Below are 20,370 nucleotides of genomic sequence, written 5' to 3'. Positions count from 1 at the left end.
ATAAAAGCAGCTGAACTAGAAACTGGAAGTATCACTTCACAAAAGAAGAGAAGAAAAGTAGGGTGTTGAATAATGCGGTTGTGTCCATTTCCTGCTTCCTGCCGCTGTGTGCAACACAGGCTGAGCACTGAAGACAAACGACACCCAGAACTTAAGAGAGGACAGATGCTCTGGCTGTCTGCTCCCCGAGCCCTCTTTCAAGACTACCGCTGAGGTGAGGGACAACGTTTTAAGAGAACTATGAACCGGCGAGCCAAAGCTAAGGATGACAGCGTCACCAGCGCCACCAGCGCCCTGCTGAGCTCACAGGAGAACGACACGGTGCTGGACCTTCTAGGCAGAAGGTGTGCTGTAAGTTCTGGAGAGTGGGAGGAGAGGATGTAACGTGAGCTATACTGTACTGCAGGATGCTGTATACTGATCCGTCCTTGATGTTGTCTGCAGACTAATACGTATCTAAATCAGTGGTTCTCAAACGTTTTAATCTCTGAGTTTCAGACCTCTAACAGTCCATTTGGAACCTCCTCAAGGAACCAAAAGGGTCCATGGACTACCTTTGAGAACCCCTGGTCTAATTTGTGAAAATGACATCCAGGCGGTATACCAATTACTTTTCTGATTAGTCAATTAATCAAGCAGTGTGTTTTTACAGTTTGTCATATTCGAAATATCAATGAATAGACACAAAACAATTCTATTCATTTATTTTTTCCATTACAAACCAAATTGTTTAACAACTCAGAATTGTATAACCTTTACAGGTACTGTAGGTTATAACTTGTATGTAGAGTATACACTATACAGTATTTGAATATTTTCACCTGCCTGCCTCAAATCTTTGCTCTTCTGGTTGGTGGTGAAACTAATCTCTACAATTCCCATGAGTAGGCCGAAAGGTGAGAGTGAGCTTTCCTTCTGTACTACATATTGTAGTTTTGATCCTCAATTACATGCACACTCCTGTTGCAGTGAAATACTGGGTTTTATTATTAATATTAGTAGTGGTAGTAGTATAGTAGTATTATGCTTTGGACATAGTACTGCAATACCTTTGCTGCATATAAAAGTATATCTGTTTATTCTTGGGTGGCTGGGTGCTAATATTAGGTCATCAAAATAGCAGGCAGGCAGCTCTGGCAGGAAACAGTGGTTAAACAATTCTTCCTCTAGTGAGAATTAGCCTGTCGTTGAGCACACACATTTCAGCAGAACTTGCCTTCCTGTTTACTGCCTTGACGTTGTTGAGTTTAAGGCAAACACATACCTTAGTTTATATTAGTGTAGTTTAGTTTATTAGCACACGTGTACATAAAAAAAAAATAAGGTAAAATCAAAGGGATAAAATACGTTTGTATGAAAATAAATAAATCAAAATCAAAGGCCAAAAAACCCAGAAGGGCTTATCGAGTGGCCTTCCTAAAAGCTGCCAAGTGATCTTAAACTAATTATAATTAAAACATAAAATATATACCTTAATTCTGTTTCTGATTCTGCAAATCATTATGCATGTTTTAACACCCTATAGTGAACAATGTGCTTAGGGCACTGGTTTGGGTTGTGAATTGTCACTTAAATCCTTAAAACATAATGATAGTGCTGTAAATACTACCGTAGATACTAGTTTGAGATTATTCTCTAGCTGGAGGAATGACTGACTGTATTAAGTTTCAAGATCTTTCTAAAGGCAGCAGTTTCTCAGTAAAAGTGAATGTGTTAAGATATACATGGGTGATCTTATTTAGCTTCTCCATTGCTTCTGTTCTTGTATCTCTGGTTGTTTCACTATGCATTTACGGTAAATGAAGATGTGATGTCATGCTGGGACATCACACTGGCGTTATGCCGGATTAGGTGAAGATCTCATGCAAGATGTCCTATCCTTTGTAACAACGCCAAACAGTTTTGTAGGGGCTCTAGCCCCCCCAATACATGCTTTTGAAGAGTCATATGGCAGCCACGTCTATGGGATTTGTTTAGAGAGCTTATGACGTAAATAGTTTGTGGAGCAAGTCTATGGACTGTTTATTTAGACTTCACTTTAGAGCACTTATGATGTAAATTGTTTTCCAGCCAAGTCTATGGACTTTAATGTTTGTAGTAAATGACGACATAAGTATCAATCATGATATGGTCGATAAATACAGTGGGGGCCCCTGACTTCACACAAATTGAATTCTCACCATGACACTCACAAATTGACTTGCGTGATGATACACCCCCATTTTAAATGACTCTGGTGACCCTGATACAAATCGTTAGCAATGCTTTCTTTTATTTATTTGATTAAACTACATTAAATAAACTAAATGCCAGTATTGTACATGATGAATATGCATAATGCGGTAATTCAAATATTGTTATTACACATATTTTTGAGGGCTCCATGTCCAGCTTTCAGGGTTTGTGTAAACACAAACATTGATTTTCTACCGCCACCTACGACTAGTTTTGAGTGTTTGTGTAAAGAATATCACACCCGTGTTAAGTGTAGGGGCGTACATCATCATGACGTAAAATAGACACTAGGGGCTCCATTTTCGTTTGATCTTTCTAAATACACTGTTTTGGGATTTAGCAGTGGGGAAGAGGTGTTCCCCCACTAAAGTTGGTATTTTGGTTACCTGTCTAAATCCCTAAAACACCTCCGTTACCCGTTATATTATGCATAGGTGTGGTTTGGGTGTTACAATAATTAAACCAATCACCGTGCCACATATGCCATTTCCTTTAAGAGATCCCTTATCCCTTAGCCCGTTATGCCTAGTGCTATATTGCTTCATAGCCTTACGGTCTACTCTATAGCCCATGGAAGAGTGTTACGCCATCTCTACGAAACGGTATCAAGTGAAAAGGAAAGTTCGGTAAATCGGAGGCCATTTGCTGCACTGGTGATGAACTAAACCAAATGGAATCACACACGCCGCACAATGCCTGGCACAAATAACTTCTTTGACTATACAATTATATAAACACAATGCACACAAGGAAGTGGCAGGCACTCACTTCTGCTGATTATAGGAAAATTACAAAGAGATGCAGGTGCGCAGTGCGCGCCGCTCTTTACCAAACTAATTTGGCATACGGTTTACGGGTGCTTTTCAAATCCACTATGCGCCTTCCCAAATGTGTGTGAACAAAATAGCAATTTAGGGGAAGCGTGCCAGCATGCCCATGACCACACCTCTAGGCGCAAATACCAGTGTCTGCAAAAAAGATAGCGGGTGATGCTGGACCAAAATACCATTAAGGGGCAGAGTAAGCTCCTATACTCTTATACTTCGGGCGCCGGGTGCATTGCGAGCCGCGTCGCGGGAAACGGCTTTTGTTTTTAAATAACGGCAACATTTTTTAATAGTTAAAATAGCCAATCTACAAGCTCACAACAAAGTAGATCGGCTAGAATTATTCAAAAATGATTGTCAAAATAGTAATAAAAAACAAAAAGCTAAAGTAGTTTAGGGATACTTTTGCTTGAAATAATGACAAAAGTGAGGACGCAACTTGTGATTGGCCAGAATGAGATGATGTAAGATGATGTATGATGATAAGAGCACCCCTCACTTAACACGGGTGTGATTTTTTTGTATTACCGGTATACAATATATACTTACAAGTGAAATTAATTATGGCTGGAACATGGTCTGCAACATAGCAAACAATAGCCGATCTACAAGCTCACAACGTGTCGATGTAGATCGGCTAGTTGAACTATTAAAAAAAAAATCTAAATAGTAAAAAATGGCTAATATGTTTAGGGATAAGGGTGGCGCAAGATAGGGCCCAGGGTGAGAAGTTCAGTTTCGCGAGAGAGACTCAGAGTAGACCCGCTGCTTCTTTAGGTGGTTCGGGCGTCTAATAAGGACGATGATAAGTGTTCCCCTCACTTTACATGGGGGTGATTTTTTTTCTTCTAAACATGAAAAATGCATAGACTTGGCTTCCACATTACGTCATTTCTAGCGCCCCGCAATATCCTGAATAAAGTTCAGGAGAAATTATTACAGTCAGTCAGACAGTCAGTTGCCATTCATAAATTATATGTCCTAAAATGCTGATATCCTCACCTCACAAGTGTGTGTGTGTGTGTGTGTGTGTGTGTGTGTGTGTGTAGTCTCTAGCCACATCAGTGGTGCAGCTGTACATGGCGTTGCCTCACAGTCCGTCCTGTTGGAGTCTCCAACACACCGCAGTGGCATGTTTCGTCAAGGACAACCATCAGCGCTCCTACTTCATACGAATGTTTGACGTGAAGGTATTAAGCACACCACGACTGTCCCTCAACTCTGACCATGAAAGAAAACTCTGCTGTTAGTTACACCCAATGCCAATCTTATAGAGAACAACGACAGAGGGATGGACGGACAGATGGGCAGACAGAAGGACTGACTCACTGACTGACTGACTGACTGACCTTTATTGATCCCACAGGGGAAATTCAGTTGTCATGGCTCAGCAATGAAATTGCAGGTAAAGAAAAAAGTATACAGCTAGAAGTCAACAAAACTATTTATATTATTAATAATTATTATTATAGTAAATAATAAAGTAAGCAGGTAGTAAGGATGGCATACAGATGGTTGTTGTTGAAATCCTCTTTTTTCCCCAGGCAGGAAAACAGCTATGGGAACAGGAACTCTATAACGAAATCACCTATGACTGTCCCCACACATACTTTCACACATTTGCAGCAGACGTAAGCAAACACCCTCTCTACCGTCCTTTACAGTGTTTTGTTAACAAAAACCTTATGGCCTGGTTATGTCATTCTGTCCTGCATATTGATGGCATCTACTGTAGCATGCAGAATCTCTATGCAACAAATAGTATTCCATCTATTGTGTGTTTATCATAAAATGAGTATGTGTATGATATTGTTGACTCCAACACCATGCAGGACTGTCAAGTGGGCCTGAACTTTGCAGATCCGCAAGAAGGTCAACATTTTCAAAATGTTGTAGAAGAGAAGATAAACCTTAGAGTTAATCGCCACGGTCAGTATATCCTTATGGACTTTACATCAGCATCTTTAAGGTTTATGTCTACCATATCATTACTTTGGCCAGCATGTTTTCTTTCCTCTGATATTCACACCACACTACTGATCAATAAGCCCAAATATCGCAATTCCAGTTCCTTTAACAAGTTACTTTATAAAGACATGCATGTCAGATTACTTCTGATTTGTTCCATGGTGGATCTCATTTTGTTTTTGATAATTGAGACTTTAGAAAAAGACATGTTTGTCACCATCAATGTTAGAGAGGGTTTGGGGTTACATGTAAGTGCCATGCATGCTCCTTCGTCTGCCTAAACCTTTTTCTTTGCTATACATTGACATAATTCAGAACTTCTGCTGTTTTTTTGTTAGTTTTTTCGTTTTTTTAACACTACTGCACCCCCAGATATCCTGACTGTCTGACCTAGTTCTGACGGGTTTGTACAGCCCATTCAAAACTGAACTTTTTCCAGAACTTTTTCAGAAGGAGCATACATTGACCTTTAGGGTTTGGGTTAGGGATGAGGGGACATAGGGCTGAGGGGAACAACACATACAGTACGTCCCTGCTTGATTCATCAAGGAGGAACTTGATGAAGAGGAACAAACCAGTGAAATGATTGTAGGATTGTTACAAAATATAGTCATAATAATAAAGAAGATAACTAATATACAGAATAAACAATACCAAGATGAGTAGACAAAATCGTAAGTGGAACATAAATTCAATTGGTATCCCAAAATGAAAATGTATTTTCTGTTCACTAAAGAGCTGAAGAGACTGGGGGGGAACCCCTGTTTCTATCATACATTTGTATCTAAATGTATTTATAGTAGGCCCACAAGTACTCATTATGCAGAATGTCTCATTTCACAAATTTTCACACAGCAGATCTCACAATGCATTGCGATATATCGTCTATTTTCAAAACATGGGTAATGTATAATAATAAATAAATAACTACAAAGGAACTAGTAACTAAAGTTATTGGAGTAAAAGTAGCTAGACCTCTGAGATGTTGCTTCTGAGATGTTAGAGAGTTGGAGAGTAGAAGTAAAAGTAGGCTACTGTAAATTGTAAATACTCCCATGAAAAAGTTCAAGACTTGAGTAACTCTACTTAGTTACTGCACCACTGGCAACTGTATTTAAAAGTGGAAATAATTTCGATGCATGCTAGTAATAATCCAACCAACCTTGTCCTTCCATTCAATAGCAGTCGCAGAGAGGAAGCAGCGACACCTGCCGTCAACTAAAGGTAAGACACAAATATAGATTAATTTATCTGACGTTAACTAAGCATCTAGAAAAGTACAGAACACGCATGTGAGATGATATCTAATCTGATGTACCGTATTTCAATAAAAGCACCATAACATTTGGGGTTCGTCAAATGTTGGTGGCGTGTGGTTCGCACGAATCTCACCGTGTTCATCCCAATTTATCTTCCCTTTTTTGTGGCCGTTCGAGGACTATTTCGGATAATCTAATCTACGCTATTTTGTTATAATATGCATATAAAACACGCACACAAATTGTTTACCACAAAAGGTTGTCGGCCTATATTCCTAAAACTGCAAAGCAACATGATGTAGCCTACGTATTTTAAAAGCCCTGATGTTGAACTACAGGTGTATTCACTTACTTTGCTGATTAGCCTACGGTAGTCTGATTGTGTTGGAAAGCCTGGTGTGGCGAGGTTAGTCCGATTGCAAACTGTGTGGAAATGTCAATTTTATGATGTCACAAAATTTGGTCCTGGGTTTACCACAAAATATCACTTGCACTACACGTAAAATAAATGTAGCCTATCAGAAAATGTCGGGAAACGTTCTGTATTCAGCACAGCAATTCCTCTCTCTGATAATTCCCATAAGGATGTCACAGTGTATCACCATCTGTTTCCAACTGTTCTCTGCATCTTCCACGGTCACTCCAACATGTCCTCTCACCTCTCCACAATCCACCTCTTTCTGTATCTTCAGCATCCATCTCCCCTCATCCCTCCTCTGCACATGTCCAAACCATCTCAATCTCTTGCTTTGGCTTGCGTGCTGCCTTACCCCCTTATCCCTAAACCTATTAGCCATATTTTACTATTTAAAAAAAAAACGTTTTTAAATAGTAACTAGCCGATCTATTGACACGTTGTGAGCTTGTAGATTGGCTATTTGAACTATTTTAAAATGTTTATCAAAATATGAAATAAAGGCAAAGAAGTTTAGGCATATGGGCGATAAGGGGTAAGGCAAGATAGGGATTTTAAGTCATCCCTGATCTTGTCCGTCCTTGTCTTTCCTAATGTAAACTAAAAATGCATGGGTTATTGGGTTCCCATCATAGACTGTAAAAAATATCTTCCTACTTATCTTCTATTCTGCCACATCAAGCTCCGCCTCTTGTTTGTTGTCAGAAGTTTTCTCCATCTTTTCCACCTTGCTTGCACTCTCTTCTTCACCTCTCTTCCGCAATCCGCACATACAAAGGTAATATTATGGTTAATGATAAACAAGCAACCTCAACTCAGATTTCTTTACTTAAATTTACATAAATACTGTAATTTAAAGTAATTTAAACCATGTGTTCAAAATGTTGAGTAAAATTGGACCAAAAATGGTTATCACCAAACGTAAGTTTAGTGATTATCATGCATAATGTTCCATTTCACAATTATATTATCGTACTGTAAATTAGTAGTGCAAGTTCAGCACTTGTGTTGCAGCTGGTAAAGGTGGGCTGATTTAAATGTCATTTATTTTCTGCTGATAGCTTCTTCCGTCACCATGTTGGAGATCCAGAGCCCACAGACAGAAACCTCATTCCACCATTCTGTACCTTCGCGTATGAGCAAAAAAGAAATGAAGAAAGACAAGAAGAAAAGCAAGAAAAAGGGTTCCAAGCTGTCAAAAGCAGACATCTCAGGACCCAGTGGGTTTCAGTACGTTTAAGTTCATTAATCATTATATTCTTGAGGCGGGGTTGGCGAAAGGGCCTTTCTGTGTGGAGTTTGCATGTTCTCCCCGTGTCCCCTAGGGTAGGTACCCTCACAAAAAACATGCAGTAATCCTGGTCACTAAACTGCCTCCCCCTGGCCAGATGGGGCGTCTGATGGAGGGGAAAGGAACTGGTTGGAATAACGTGTTCCTTCCACGCGCTACGTCCAACCAGGGAAACTCCCCCTGTCAGGTGTAAAGGAGCAACTTGGACACTCAGGCATGAAGGAAGCATGAGTTCAAGTCCGTTGCTCTCCCCATGTCCCTCATATATGGGAACTAGGTTGGCGGAGGGTGTGTAGAGCCCAGGATCACATTAGATAATTGACACAGGGGTGAAAAATGGGTTACAAAATCGTGGGATATTTTTTTTGAGAAAGAATCATTATATTCTTATTCCATTTGTATTATTTCCATTGTCTGATGATCTCTCCTATATATGAGTGAACATTAATGTATCTCCCCTTGTCGCTAATTTCTCACCACTCTCATCTCCCTCTCTCTCTCTCTCTCTCTCTCTCTCTCTGTTGTCAGACATGTGTCTCACTTCGGTTGGGACCCCAACAACCCGGACCCTGATCTGATGAAGGTGCTGTCGAGCGCCGGGATCGACGAAGCGATGATGAATGATGAGGAGACCTCCAAGAAGGTCATAGAGATCATCAATGAGTATGGAGGCATAGACGCCCTGAAACAAGAAGCCGGCAGAGGTCAGACTTCAGCATCACCATGTAGATTGCAATTAGTGCAATTATAGTACACAATAGAGTGTCGCAGTCCCGCCCCCTTTCATGACGCCGAGCGGCCCGGAAGAGAATTTCCCATTCATTTTTCCCATAGACGTTTCAAAAAGTATGTATTTAAAGACCTGTAAGCCTCAGTTTACACTACAGCCATTAGGCTTACTCGGATGGTGACAAATCAAGACAATAAACACAATTCTTTGGGCCGAACAAACAATTAGAATGAAGAAAAACAACAAGAAATTAATGAACTGTAAATTCTCTTCCGGGCTGCGACGCTCTATAACTTACAGGATAGGCAAAAGAATGAAGAATGCGCTGATTATACCAATAGGCCTATGAAGGAAAACAGTCACACACCTCTCATCTACGGAAGAGGACATAAAAATGACGGATTGTACAAGCATGCACTACTCAGCACACCTCGTGAGCTAATAATATCTCCTAACTTGTTTCTGTTTGTCCTGTTAGAAGCCACGCCCCGGGGTCCACCCCCCAGACACGGGCCCCTCCCTCCACTGCCTGGCCAAGCGCCATCGCCATCCTCTGCCTCCTCCATAGCACGCGGCTCCCTGCCACCTCTCCCGGGTGGCCATCCCCATCGTCGCCAGACCTCCCCGCGTCCTCCCTCCACGCGGGGAGGGGTGCTACCTCCTCCTCCCCCCTCCGCTGCGTCGTCTCGGGGTGGGTTCCCGCCCCCACCTCCACCGCACTCTATGCCCCCGCCGCCAGACGACCGGTTCCCGCCGCCGCCGCCCCCCGGCCCTTCCCACACCGCTCCTCGACCCCCGCCTCCCTCTGCTCCCCATCATCACTCCATGGCCGCCGCACCGCTTCCTCCTCTTCCATCAGCGCCCAGCAGAGGTGGACCTTCTCCTTGGTCGACATCCAGTAGAGGCGGACCCCCCCCTCCTCCTCCTGGATCCACGCCCAGTAGAGGCGGACCCCCCCCTCCTCCTCCTGGATCCACGCCCAGTAGAGGCGGACCCCCCCCTCCTCCTCCTGCATCCACGCCCAGTAGAGGCGGACCCCCCCCTCCTCCTCCTGCATCCACGCCCAGTAGGGGCGGACCTCCCCCTCCCCCTCTTGCGTTCGCACCCGGACCTGTGCCGCCGCCACCCCCACCGCCACCCCCTCCACCGACGATTGACGATTTCCCTGCGCCTCCTCCTCCTCCTCCTAAGCCTGCAGGTGGGGGTGGAGGTGGAGATAGAGGAGAAGGTGGAGGAGGGAGAGGAGGCCTGCTGGATCAGATCCGCCTCGGGAGGAAGCTCCGAAACGTAAACACACCTCTTGTTTTCTTTTTTCCCCCTATATATATATATATATTACTGTATGTCACATTGCAATGGGCTATATGCACACAGAATAACTCTTTCTACTTCCAGGCTGCTTCCCCACTTCCTTCACAGGTGTTACTGATGATACTAATTAAGGCTTTGTTCCATTTAGTGTGCAGTGGTTCTCAAACATTTAAATTTCACGGACCCCCATAACTCTGAGATTGTACAAATGGAACTATTTGTACCATTTTGTACAAATGGAGTAAAATGGCATTTGGTTCCATTTGTACACTCAGATTTACACACCTGTACGGGGACATTTGGAACCCACTCAAGGACACTTTGAGTGGGTCAGTGTAGAGTGTTTCCAGTGAGCCAACACACACAATAGCAGCACCCTCACACTGTTTGACCAGAATGGAAAAGAGCCTTCATTAGTATCATCGGTAACACAAGGAAGGAAGTAGGGAAGGGGGCCAAGGGCCCAAATTCATGTGTGCATAGAGCCCATTGTGCCAACATTGTTGTATGTGTCCTGACCTCTCCTCTAGGTGTCAGAGTGTCCTGAACCACCTCCAGCAGCTAACGCAGAGGGAGGGGCGGGCATCGTTGGAGCTTTGATGATGGTTATGCAGAAGAGAAGTAAAGCCATCCACTCCTCTGGTAACTATTAGCCAAATCACAGTTGAACACATTTCATTCAAATACATGCAAATAGGCCTGGGCCGGCCTAGCGGTCCGGGCACCTAGGCTGGTAAGCCTGGCATCGTATCGCGGGTTCGGGTCCTGATTCCGATGGTTACCATCAATGCTGATCGTCTACTCAACATAAGAAAACAAAACTAAACTAAACTAAACATAACATACGTATAATCCCTTACTGGCTGTACATTTTCCTTAGGTCCCAGGCTTTTTCTAGATAGTTTGTCAATTTAAAAATATATTTTTCAAATAAACGGTTGATAAGTTGTGCATCATTTATATCCATTTATATCATATCATCATAGTTTATATTATTAAACAGCTCTTCTCTGACCCTCCAAAAACAAAATGATACTCTATTTAATTGAGATCACACATTTGACAGATTCAATCTTCTTCATCCAACTCAACATAGCAACCAGTTTCAATGTAAAGTGCCAATACCTCCTCTAATCTGAGCACAAAGTGATCTCTTTTTCCTTGGTAAATGAAATACATCACAGCGGAAACCAACATCTCTAAGCACCTTGATTTTACCAATGACTCCACCTCGGGCTCTGCCTGCAGACTCAGAGAGGACTGTGGAACCATGGACAAGACTCATAAGCTCATCAACATAGAAACCCAGATATCTATACGATTTTACATAGTTAATCTTTTTCTCCCCAAAGAAAAACTGATATTTATTAATGTGAGCTTCTGAAATGTATCACATTTGTTGTCTTTTCATTAATAGACATCCTCAAAAATATATATATTTAATTTTTTTCCTTCTATGGTCAGCTCATTAAATCATTAAAAGGCTTGAATTCCATTGCCACATTTGATTGATTGATTGATTGATTGAAAACTTTATTGAAAATGAATTCAAAAGGATACAGACACAAGAAAGCCGTTTCCGTTGTGGTCCTGTTTAATATATATATATACAGATTTTTTTTTAATACATTCTAATGTATAATGTGTTATTTTATGTTGTTAATCTCAACCGGCAAATTAATTAAGTATAAGGTAAGAGGTAGGAAATAAATTAAATAGTCAGTAGTAATGGAAATATTCAAATAAAGTAATGTTGTTTCTTTAGTACAGTACTTGAGAAAATATACTTACCGGTAATTACTTTCCACCACAGGGTGTGGAATGGATTGTAGTAAAAAAAAAAGTCTGTGTACACACACACACACACACACACACACACACACACACACACACACACACACACGGCACACAGCATATGTGTTGTGAGGACAAAGAACAGGTACAGTAGGCGAGTACAAAGAACCACAGAATAACAATCAACAAACAAACAATTAACACAGGCTAACGAGAGAACACTGAATACACACAAGCTGATGAGACACAGCTGGCCTCAGTAAAGACCAGACCTCCAGCGGTTGTGACATAAACATGTTCTCTTGTTCTCTTTCAGATGATGAAGAGGAGGATGATGATGAATTTGATGAGGAATGGGACTGAATTTTCATTTTCATTTTATTCATCAAACTTCACAGAACACTGGGATTGATTGTTTATTTGTTCTTAACTGCTAATTTAACTGAATTGCTGTTGGATTTGTCAATTAAAGCTTCATTCATTACAGACTGGATTGTGACTTGTTTATGGTTGAAGCCCAGAGGGCTAAACCTGTAGTTTTTTGCTGATTTGTTAAGGTTTGTGCCTACTAGAAGTTCAAGCCAATGTTTTTACATTTTTGCAATAGATAATATTTCCTCAACCAACCACATGGGGGCACTAAAGATTAGGGCAGGGATACTCAAATAGATTTACCTGTGGGCCACATTACAAAAATGGCAAGGGGCCAGGGGCCAGTAGATAAAATTACGACATTAATGATACTTGATAACTTCTCTCTTTCAATTGCTTTATTTTCGCAAAATGTATCAAAGTACAATGTGCATGCACACAATATGTAAATAAATAAATGTGTTACATTTTCTTGCATAAACACAAAGAGCTGTTTCCATAACTGCACAAATTATTGCACATAACATGAGTAGCTGTTATAATAACATAATAATGTGCATGCACATTGTACTTTGATACATTTTGCGAAAATAAAGCAATTGAAAGAGAGAAGTTATCAAGTATCATTAATGTCGTAATTTTATCTACTGGCCCCTGGCCCCTTGCCATTTTTGTAATGTGGCCCACAGGTAAATCTATTTGAGTATCCCTGTCGTACGGCATACTATAGCGCGCCGTTTTTCATCATTTTTGATGATTTGACAAAAATGAAAAAAACGATGGGTTATAGCCCATGTTTTTTTTAATTTTGGGAAAAAAAGTTAGCCTCGTTTCTCATCATTTTGGACCATGGGCTATAGCCTATATCGTACGGCATACTATAGCGCGCCGTTTTTCATCATTTTTGATGATTTGACAAAAATGAAAAAAACGATGGGTTATAGCCCATGTTTTTTGAAATTTTGGGGAAAAAAAGTTAGCCTCGTTTCTCATAATTTTGGACCATGGGCTATAGCCTATATCGTACGGCATACTATAGCGCGCCGTTTTTCATCATTTTTGATGATTTGACAAAAATGAAAAAAACGATGGGTTATAGCCCATGTTTTTTGAAATTTTGGAAAAAAAAGTTAGCCTCGTTTCTCATCATTTTGGACCATGGGCTATAGCCTATATCGTACGGCATACTATAGCGCGCCGTTTTTCATCATTTTTGATGATTTGACAAAAATGAAAAAAACCATGGGTTATAGCCCATGTTTTTTTAAATTTTGGAAAAAAAAGTTAGCCTCGTTTCTCATAATTTTGGACCATGGGCTATAGCCTATATCGTACGGCATACTATAGCGCGCCGTTTTTCATCATTTTTGATGATTTGACAAAAATGAAAAAATGAAAAAAACGATGGGTTATAGCCCATGTTTTTTGAAATTTTGAAAAAAAGAAGTTAGCCTCGTTTCTCATCATTTTGGACCATGGGCTATAGCCTATATCGTACGGCATACTATAGCGCGCCGTTTTTCATCATTTTTGATGATTTGACAAAAATGAAAAAATGAAAAAAATGATGGGTTATAGCCCATGTTTTTTGAAATTTTGGAAAAAAAAGTTAGCCTCGTTTCTCATAATTTTGGACCATGGGCTATAGCCTATATCGTACGGCATACTATAGCGCGCCGTTTTTCATCATTTTTGATGATTTGACAAAAATGAAAAAATGAAAAAAACGATGGGTTATAGCCCATGTTTTTTGAAATTTTGGGAAAAAAAGTTAGCCTCGTTTCTCATCATTTTGGACCATGGGCTATAGCCTATATCGTACGGCATACTATAGCGCGCCGTTTTTCATCATTTTTGATGATTTGACAAAAATGAAAAAATGAAAAAAACGATGGGTTATAGCCCATGTTTTTTGAAATTTTGGAAAAAAAAGTTAGCCTCGTTTCTCATCATTTTGGACCATGGGCTATAGCCTATATCGTACGGCATACTATAGCGCGCCGTTTTTCATCATTTTTGATGATTTGACAAAAATGAAAAAATGAAAAAAACGATGGGTTATAGCCCATGTTTTTTGAAATTTTGGAAAAAAAAGTTTGTTAAGGTTTGTGCCTACTAGAAGTTCAAGCCAATGTTTTTACATTTTTGCAATAGATAATATTTCCTCAACCAACCACATGGGGGCACTAAAGATTAGGGCAGGGATACTCAAATAGATTTACCTGTGGGCCACATTACAAAAATGGCAAGGGGCCAGGGGCCAGTAGATGACATTAATGATACTTGATAACTTCTCTCTTTCAATTGCTTTATTTTCGCAAAATGTATCAAAGTACAATGTGCATGCACACAATATGTAAATAAATAAATGTGTTACATTTTCTTGCATAAACACAAAGAGCTGTTTCCATAACTGCACAAATTATTGCACATAACATGAGTAGCTGTTATAATAACATAATAATGTGCATGCACATTGTACTTTGATACATTTTGCGAAAATAAAGCAATTGAAAGAGAGAAGTTATCAAGTATCATTAATGTCGTAATTTTATCTACTGGCCCCTGGCCCCTTGCCATTTTTGTAATGTGGCCCACAGGTAAATCTATTTGAGTATCCCTGTCGTACGGCATACTATAGCGCGCCGTTTTTCATCATTTTTGATGATTTGACAAAAATGAAAAAAACGATGGGTTATAGCCCATGTTTTTTTAAATTTTGGGAAAAAAAGTTAGCCTCGTTTCTCATCATTTTGGACCATGGGCTATAGCCTATATCGTACGGCATACTATAGCGCGCCGTTTTTCATCATTTTTGATGATTTGACAAAAATGAAAAAAACGATGGGTTATAGCCCATGTTTTTTGAAATTTTGGGGAAAAAAAGTTAGCCTCGTTTCTCATAATTTTGGACCATGGGCTATAGCCTATATCGTACGGCATACTATAGCGCGCCGTTTTTCATCATTTTTGATGATTTGACAAAAATGAAAAAAACGATGGGTTATAGCCCATGTTTTTTGAAATTTTGGAAAAAAAAGTTAGCCTCGTTTCTCATCATTTTGGACCATGGGCTATAGCCTATATCGTACAGCATACTATAGCGCGCCGTTTTTCATCATTTTTGATGATTTGACAAAAATGAAAAAAACGATGGGTTATAGCCCATGTTTTTTGAAATTTTGGGAAAAAAAAGTTAGCCTCGTTTCTCATAATTTTGGACCATGGGCTATAGCCTATATCGTACGGCATACTATAGCGCGCCGTTTTTCATCATTTTTGATGATTTGACAAAAATGAAAAAATGAAAAAAACGATGGGTTATAGCCCATGTTTTTTGAAATTTTGGAAAAAAAAGTTAGCCTCGTTTCTCATCATTTTGGACCATGGGCTATAGCCTATATCGTACGGCATACTATAGCGCGCCGTTTTTCATCATTTTTGATGATTTGACAAAAATAAAAAAAACCATGGGTTATAGCCCATGTTTTTTTAAATTTTGGAAAAAAAAGTTAGCCTCGTTTCTCATAATTTTGGACCATGGGCTATAGCCTATATCGTACGGCATACTATAGCGCGCCGTTTTTCATCATTTTTGATGATTTGACAAAAATGAAAAAAATGAAAAAAACGATGGGTTATAGCCCATGTTTTTTGAAATTTTGAAAAAAAGAAGTTAGCCTCGTTTCTCATCATTTTGGACCATGGGCTATAGCCTATATCGTACGGCATACTATAGCGCGCCGTTTTTCATCATTTTTGATGATTTGACAAAAATGAAAAAATGAAAAAAACGATGGGTTATAGCCCATGTTTTTTGAAATTTTGGGAAAAAAAGTTAGCCTCGTTTCTCATCATTTTGGACCATGGGCTATAGCCTATATCGTACGGCATACTATAGCGCGCCGTTTTTCATCATTTTTGATGATTTGACAAAAATGAAAAAATGAAAAAAACGATGGGTTATAGCCCATGTTTTTTGAAATTTTGGAAAAAAAAGTTAGCCTCGTTTCTCATCATTTTGGACCATGGGCTATAGCCTATATCGTACGGCATACTATAGCGCGCCGTTTTTCATCATTTTTGATGATTTGACAAAAATGAAAAAATGAAAAAAACGATGGGTTATAGCCCATGTTTTTTGAAATTTTGGAAAAAAAAGTTAGTCTCGTTTCTCATAATTTTGGACCATGGGCTATAGCCTATATCGTACGGCATACTATAGCGCGCCGTTTTTCATCATTTTTGATGATTTGACAAAAATGAAAAAATGAAAAAAACGATGGGTTATAGCCCATGTTTTTTTTTATTTTGGAAAAAAAAGTTAGCCTCGTTTCTCATAATTTTGGACCATGGGCTATAGCCTATATCGTACGGCATACTATAGCGCGCCGTTTTTCATCATTTTTGATGATTTGACAAAAATGAAAAAAATGAAAAAAACGATGGGTTATAGCCCATGTTTTTTGAAATTTTGAAAAAAAGAAGTTAGCCTCGTTTCTCATCATTTTGGACCATGGGCTATAGCCTATATCGTACGGCATACTATAGCGCGCCGTTTTTCATCATTTTTGATGATTTGACAAAAATGAAAAAATGAAAAAAACGATGGGTTATAGCCCATGTTTTTTGAAATTTTGGGAAAAAAAGTTAGCCTCGTTTCTCATCATTTTGGACCATGGGCTATAGCCTATATCGTACGGCATACTATAGCGCGCCGTTTTTCATCATTTTTGATGATTTGACAAAAATGAAAAAATGAAAAAAACGATGGGTTATAGCCCATGTTTTTTGAAATTTTGGAAAAAAAAGTTAGCCTCGTTTCTCATCATTTTGGACCATGGGCTATAGCCTATATCGTACGGCATACTATAGCGCGCCGTTTTTCATCATTTTTGATGATTTGACAAAAATGAAAAAATGAAAAAAACGATGGGTTATAGCCCATGTTTTTTGAAATTTTGGAAAAAAAAGTTAGTCTCGTTTCTCATAATTTTGGACCATGGGCTATAGCCTATATCGTACGGCATACTATAGCGCGCCGTTTTTCATCATTTTTGATGATTTGACAAAAATGAAAAAATGAAAAAAACGATGGGTTATAGCCCATGTTTTTTTTTATTTTGGAAAAAAAAGTTAGCCTCGTTTCTCATAATTTTGGACCATGGGCTATAGCCTATATCGTACGGCATACTATAGCGCGCCGTTTTTCATCATTTTTGATGATTTGACAAAAAATGAAAAAATGAAAAAAACGATGGGTTATAGCCCATGTTTTTTGAAATTTTGGAAAAAAAAGTTAGCCTCGTTTCTCATAATTTTGGACCATGGGCTATAGCCTATATCGTACGGCATACTATAGCGCGCCGTTTTTCATCATTTTTGATGATTTGACAAAAATGAAAAAATAAAAAAAACGATGGGTTATAGCCCATGTTTTTTGAAATTTTGGAAAAAAAAGTTAGCCTCGTTTCTCATCATTTTGGACCATGGGCTATAGCCTATATCGTACGGCATACTATAGCGCGCCGTTTTTCATCATTTTTGATGATTTGACAAAAATGAAAAAATGAAAAAAACGATGGGTTATAGCCCATGTTTTTTGAAATTTTGGAAAAAAAAGTTAGCCTCGTTTCTCATCATTTTGGACCATGGGCTATAGCCTATATCGTACGGCATACTATAGCGCGCCGTTTTTCATCATTTTTGATGATTTGACAAAAATGAAAAAATGAAAAAAACGATGGGTTATAGCCCATGTTTTTTGAAATTTTGGAAAAAAAAAGTTAGCCTCGTTTCTCATCATTTTGGACCATGGGCTATAGCCTATATCGTACGGCATACTATAGCGCGCCGTTTTTCATCATTTTTGATGATTTGACAAAAATGAAAAAATAAAAAAAACGATGGGTTATAGCCCATGTTTTTTGAAATTTTGGAAAAAAAAGTTAGCCTCGTTTCTCATCATTTTGGACCATGGGCTATAGCCTATATCGTACGGCATACTATAGCGCGCCGTTTTTCATCATTTTTGATGATTTGACAAAAATGAAAAAATGAAAAAAACGATGGGTTATAGCCCATGTTTTTTGAAATTTTGGAAAAAAAAGTTAGCCTCGTTTCTCATAATTTTGGACCATGGGCTATAGCCTATATCGTACGGCATACTATAGCGCGCCGTTTTTCATCATTTTTGATGATTTGACAAAAATGAAAAAAACGATGGGTTATAGCCCATGTTTTTTGAAATTTTGGAAAAAAAAGTTAGCCTCGTTTATCATCATTTTGGACCATGGGCTATAGCCTATATCGTACGGCATACTATAGCGCGCCGTTTTTCATCATTTTTGATGATTTGACAAAAATGAAAAAAACGATGGGTTATAGCCCATGTTTTTTGAAATTTTGGAAAAAAAAGTTAGCCTCGTTTCTCATAATTTTGGACCATGGGCTATAGCCTATATCGTACGGCATACTATAGCGCGCCGTTTTTCATCATTTTTGATGATTTGACAAAAATGAAAAAATGAAAAAAACGATGGGTTATAGCCCATGTTTTTTGAAATTTTGAAAAAAAAAGTTAGCCTCGTTTCTCATCATTTTGGACCATGGGCTATAGCCTATATCGTACGGCATACTATAGCGCGCCGTTTTTCATCATTTTTGATGATTTGACAAAAATGAAAAAATGAAAAAACGATGGGTTATAGCCCATGTTTTTTGAAATTTTGGAAAAAAAAGTTAGCCTCGTTTCTCATAATTTTGGACCATGGGCTATAGCCTATATCGTACGGCATACTATAGCGCGCCGTTTTTCATCATTTTTGATGATTTGACAAAAATGAAAAAATGAAAAAAACGATGGGTTATAGCCCATGTTTTTTGAAATTTTGGAAAAAAAAGTTAGCCTCGTTTATCATCATTTTGGACCATGGGCTATAGCCTATATCGTACGGCTTACAATAGCGCGCCGTTTTTCATCATTTTTGATGATTTGACAAAAATGAAAAAATGAAAAAAACGATGGGTTATAGCCCATGTTTTTTGAAATTTTGGAAAAAAAAGTTAGCCTCGTTTCTCATAATTTTGGACCATGGGCTATAGCCTATATCGTACGGCATACTATAGCGCGCCGTTTTTCATCATTTTTGATGATTTGACAAAAATGAAAAAATGAAAAAAAACGATGGGTTATAGCCCATGTTTTTTGAAATTTTGAAAAAAAAAGTTAGCCTCGTTTCTCATCATTTTGGACCATGGGCTATAGCCTATATCGTACGGCATACTATAGCGCGCCGTTTTTCATAATTTTTGATGATTTGACAAAAATGAAAAAATGAAAAAACGATGGGTTATAGCCCATGTTTTTTGAAATTTTGGAAAAAAAAGTTAGCCTCGTTTCTCATAATTTTGGACCATGGGCTATAGCCTATATCGTACGGCATACTATAGCGCGCCGTTTTTCATCATTTTTGATGATTTGACAAAAATGAAAAAATGAAAAAAACGATGGGTTATAGCCCATGTTTTTTGAAATTTTGGAAAAAAAAGTTAGCCTCGTTTCTCATAATTTTGGACCATGGGCTATAGCCTATATCGTACGGCATACTATAGCGCGCCGTTTTTCATCATTTTTGATGATTTGACAAAAATGAAAAAATGAAAAAAAAACGATGGGTTATAGCCCATGTTTTTTGAAATTTTGGAAAAAAAAGTTAGCCTCGTTTCTCATAATTTTGGACCATGGGCTATAGCCTATATCGTACGGCATACTATAGCGCGCCGTTTTTCATCATTTTTGATGATTTGACAAAAATGAAAAAAACGATGGGTTATAGCCCATGTTTTTGAAATTTTGGAAAAAAAAGTTAGCCTCGTTTCTCATAATTTTGGACCATGGGCTATAGCCTATATCGTACGGCATACTATAGCGCGCCGTTTTTCATCATTTTTGATGATTTGACAAAAATGAAAAAAAAAACGATGGGTTATATAGCCCATGTTTTTTGAAATTTTGGAAAAAAAAGTTAGCCTCGTTTCTCATCATTTTGGACCATGGGCTATAGCCTATATCGTACGGCATACTATAGCGCGCCGTTTTTCATCATTTTTGATGATTTGACAAAAATGAAAAAATGAAAAAAACGATGGGTTATAGCCCATGTTTT

The 20,370-nt window shown here is 38.9% G+C and overlaps 1 protein-coding gene across 3 annotated transcripts; it reads left to right on the top strand.

Moving 5' to 3' along the window:
- Positions 1-65: 65 nt before the first annotated feature.
- Positions 66-12,308, top strand: wasa (WASP actin nucleation promoting factor a). Of its 3 annotated transcripts, none has more exons than XM_080764878.1 (10): positions 66-351; positions 4,112-4,252; positions 4,607-4,693; positions 4,895-4,991; positions 6,216-6,254; positions 7,766-7,934; positions 8,524-8,699; positions 9,204-10,012; positions 10,567-10,678; positions 12,147-12,308. In XM_080764878.1, exons 1-10 carry the CDS (start codon positions 241-243, stop codon positions 12,191-12,193), a joined length of 1,788 nt encoding a protein of 595 aa, XP_080621004.1. In that variant the 5' UTR covers positions 66-240; the 3' UTR covers positions 12,194-12,308. The 3 variants fall into 3 exon arrangements, with proteins under 3 accessions (XP_080621004.1, XP_080621003.1, XP_080621005.1); XM_080764877.1 differs by having other exon boundaries at positions 6,213-6,254; XM_080764879.1 differs by having other exon boundaries at positions 219-344; positions 6,213-6,254.
- The last annotated feature ends 8,062 nt before the right edge of the window (positions 12,309-20,370 follow it).

The sequence above is a fragment of the Protomyctophum bolini genome (genome assembly GCF_963924005.1).
Source record: "Protomyctophum bolini genome assembly, chromosome: 5".
Classification (NCBI taxonomy): domain Eukaryota; kingdom Metazoa; phylum Chordata; class Actinopteri; order Myctophiformes; family Myctophidae; genus Protomyctophum; species Protomyctophum bolini.
Note: the sequence above shows the minus strand (reverse complement) of the source record. Positions and strands in the feature narration are given on the sequence as shown.

Bases quoted from the DNA above. Each gene is read 5' to 3' on its own strand.
- wasa (XM_080764877.1), top strand. From the start codon at position 241: ATGAACCGGCGAGCCAAAGCTAAGGATGACAGCGTCACCAGCGCCACC. The intron at 6,255-7,765 runs GTAAGACACAAA...TTCTGCTGATAG, and splicing joins ACACCTGCCGTCAACTAAAG to CTTCTTCCGTCACCATGTTG. The intron at 7,935-8,523 runs GTACGTTTAAGT...CTCTGTTGTCAG, and splicing joins TCAGGACCCAGTGGGTTTCA to ACATGTGTCTCACTTCGGTT.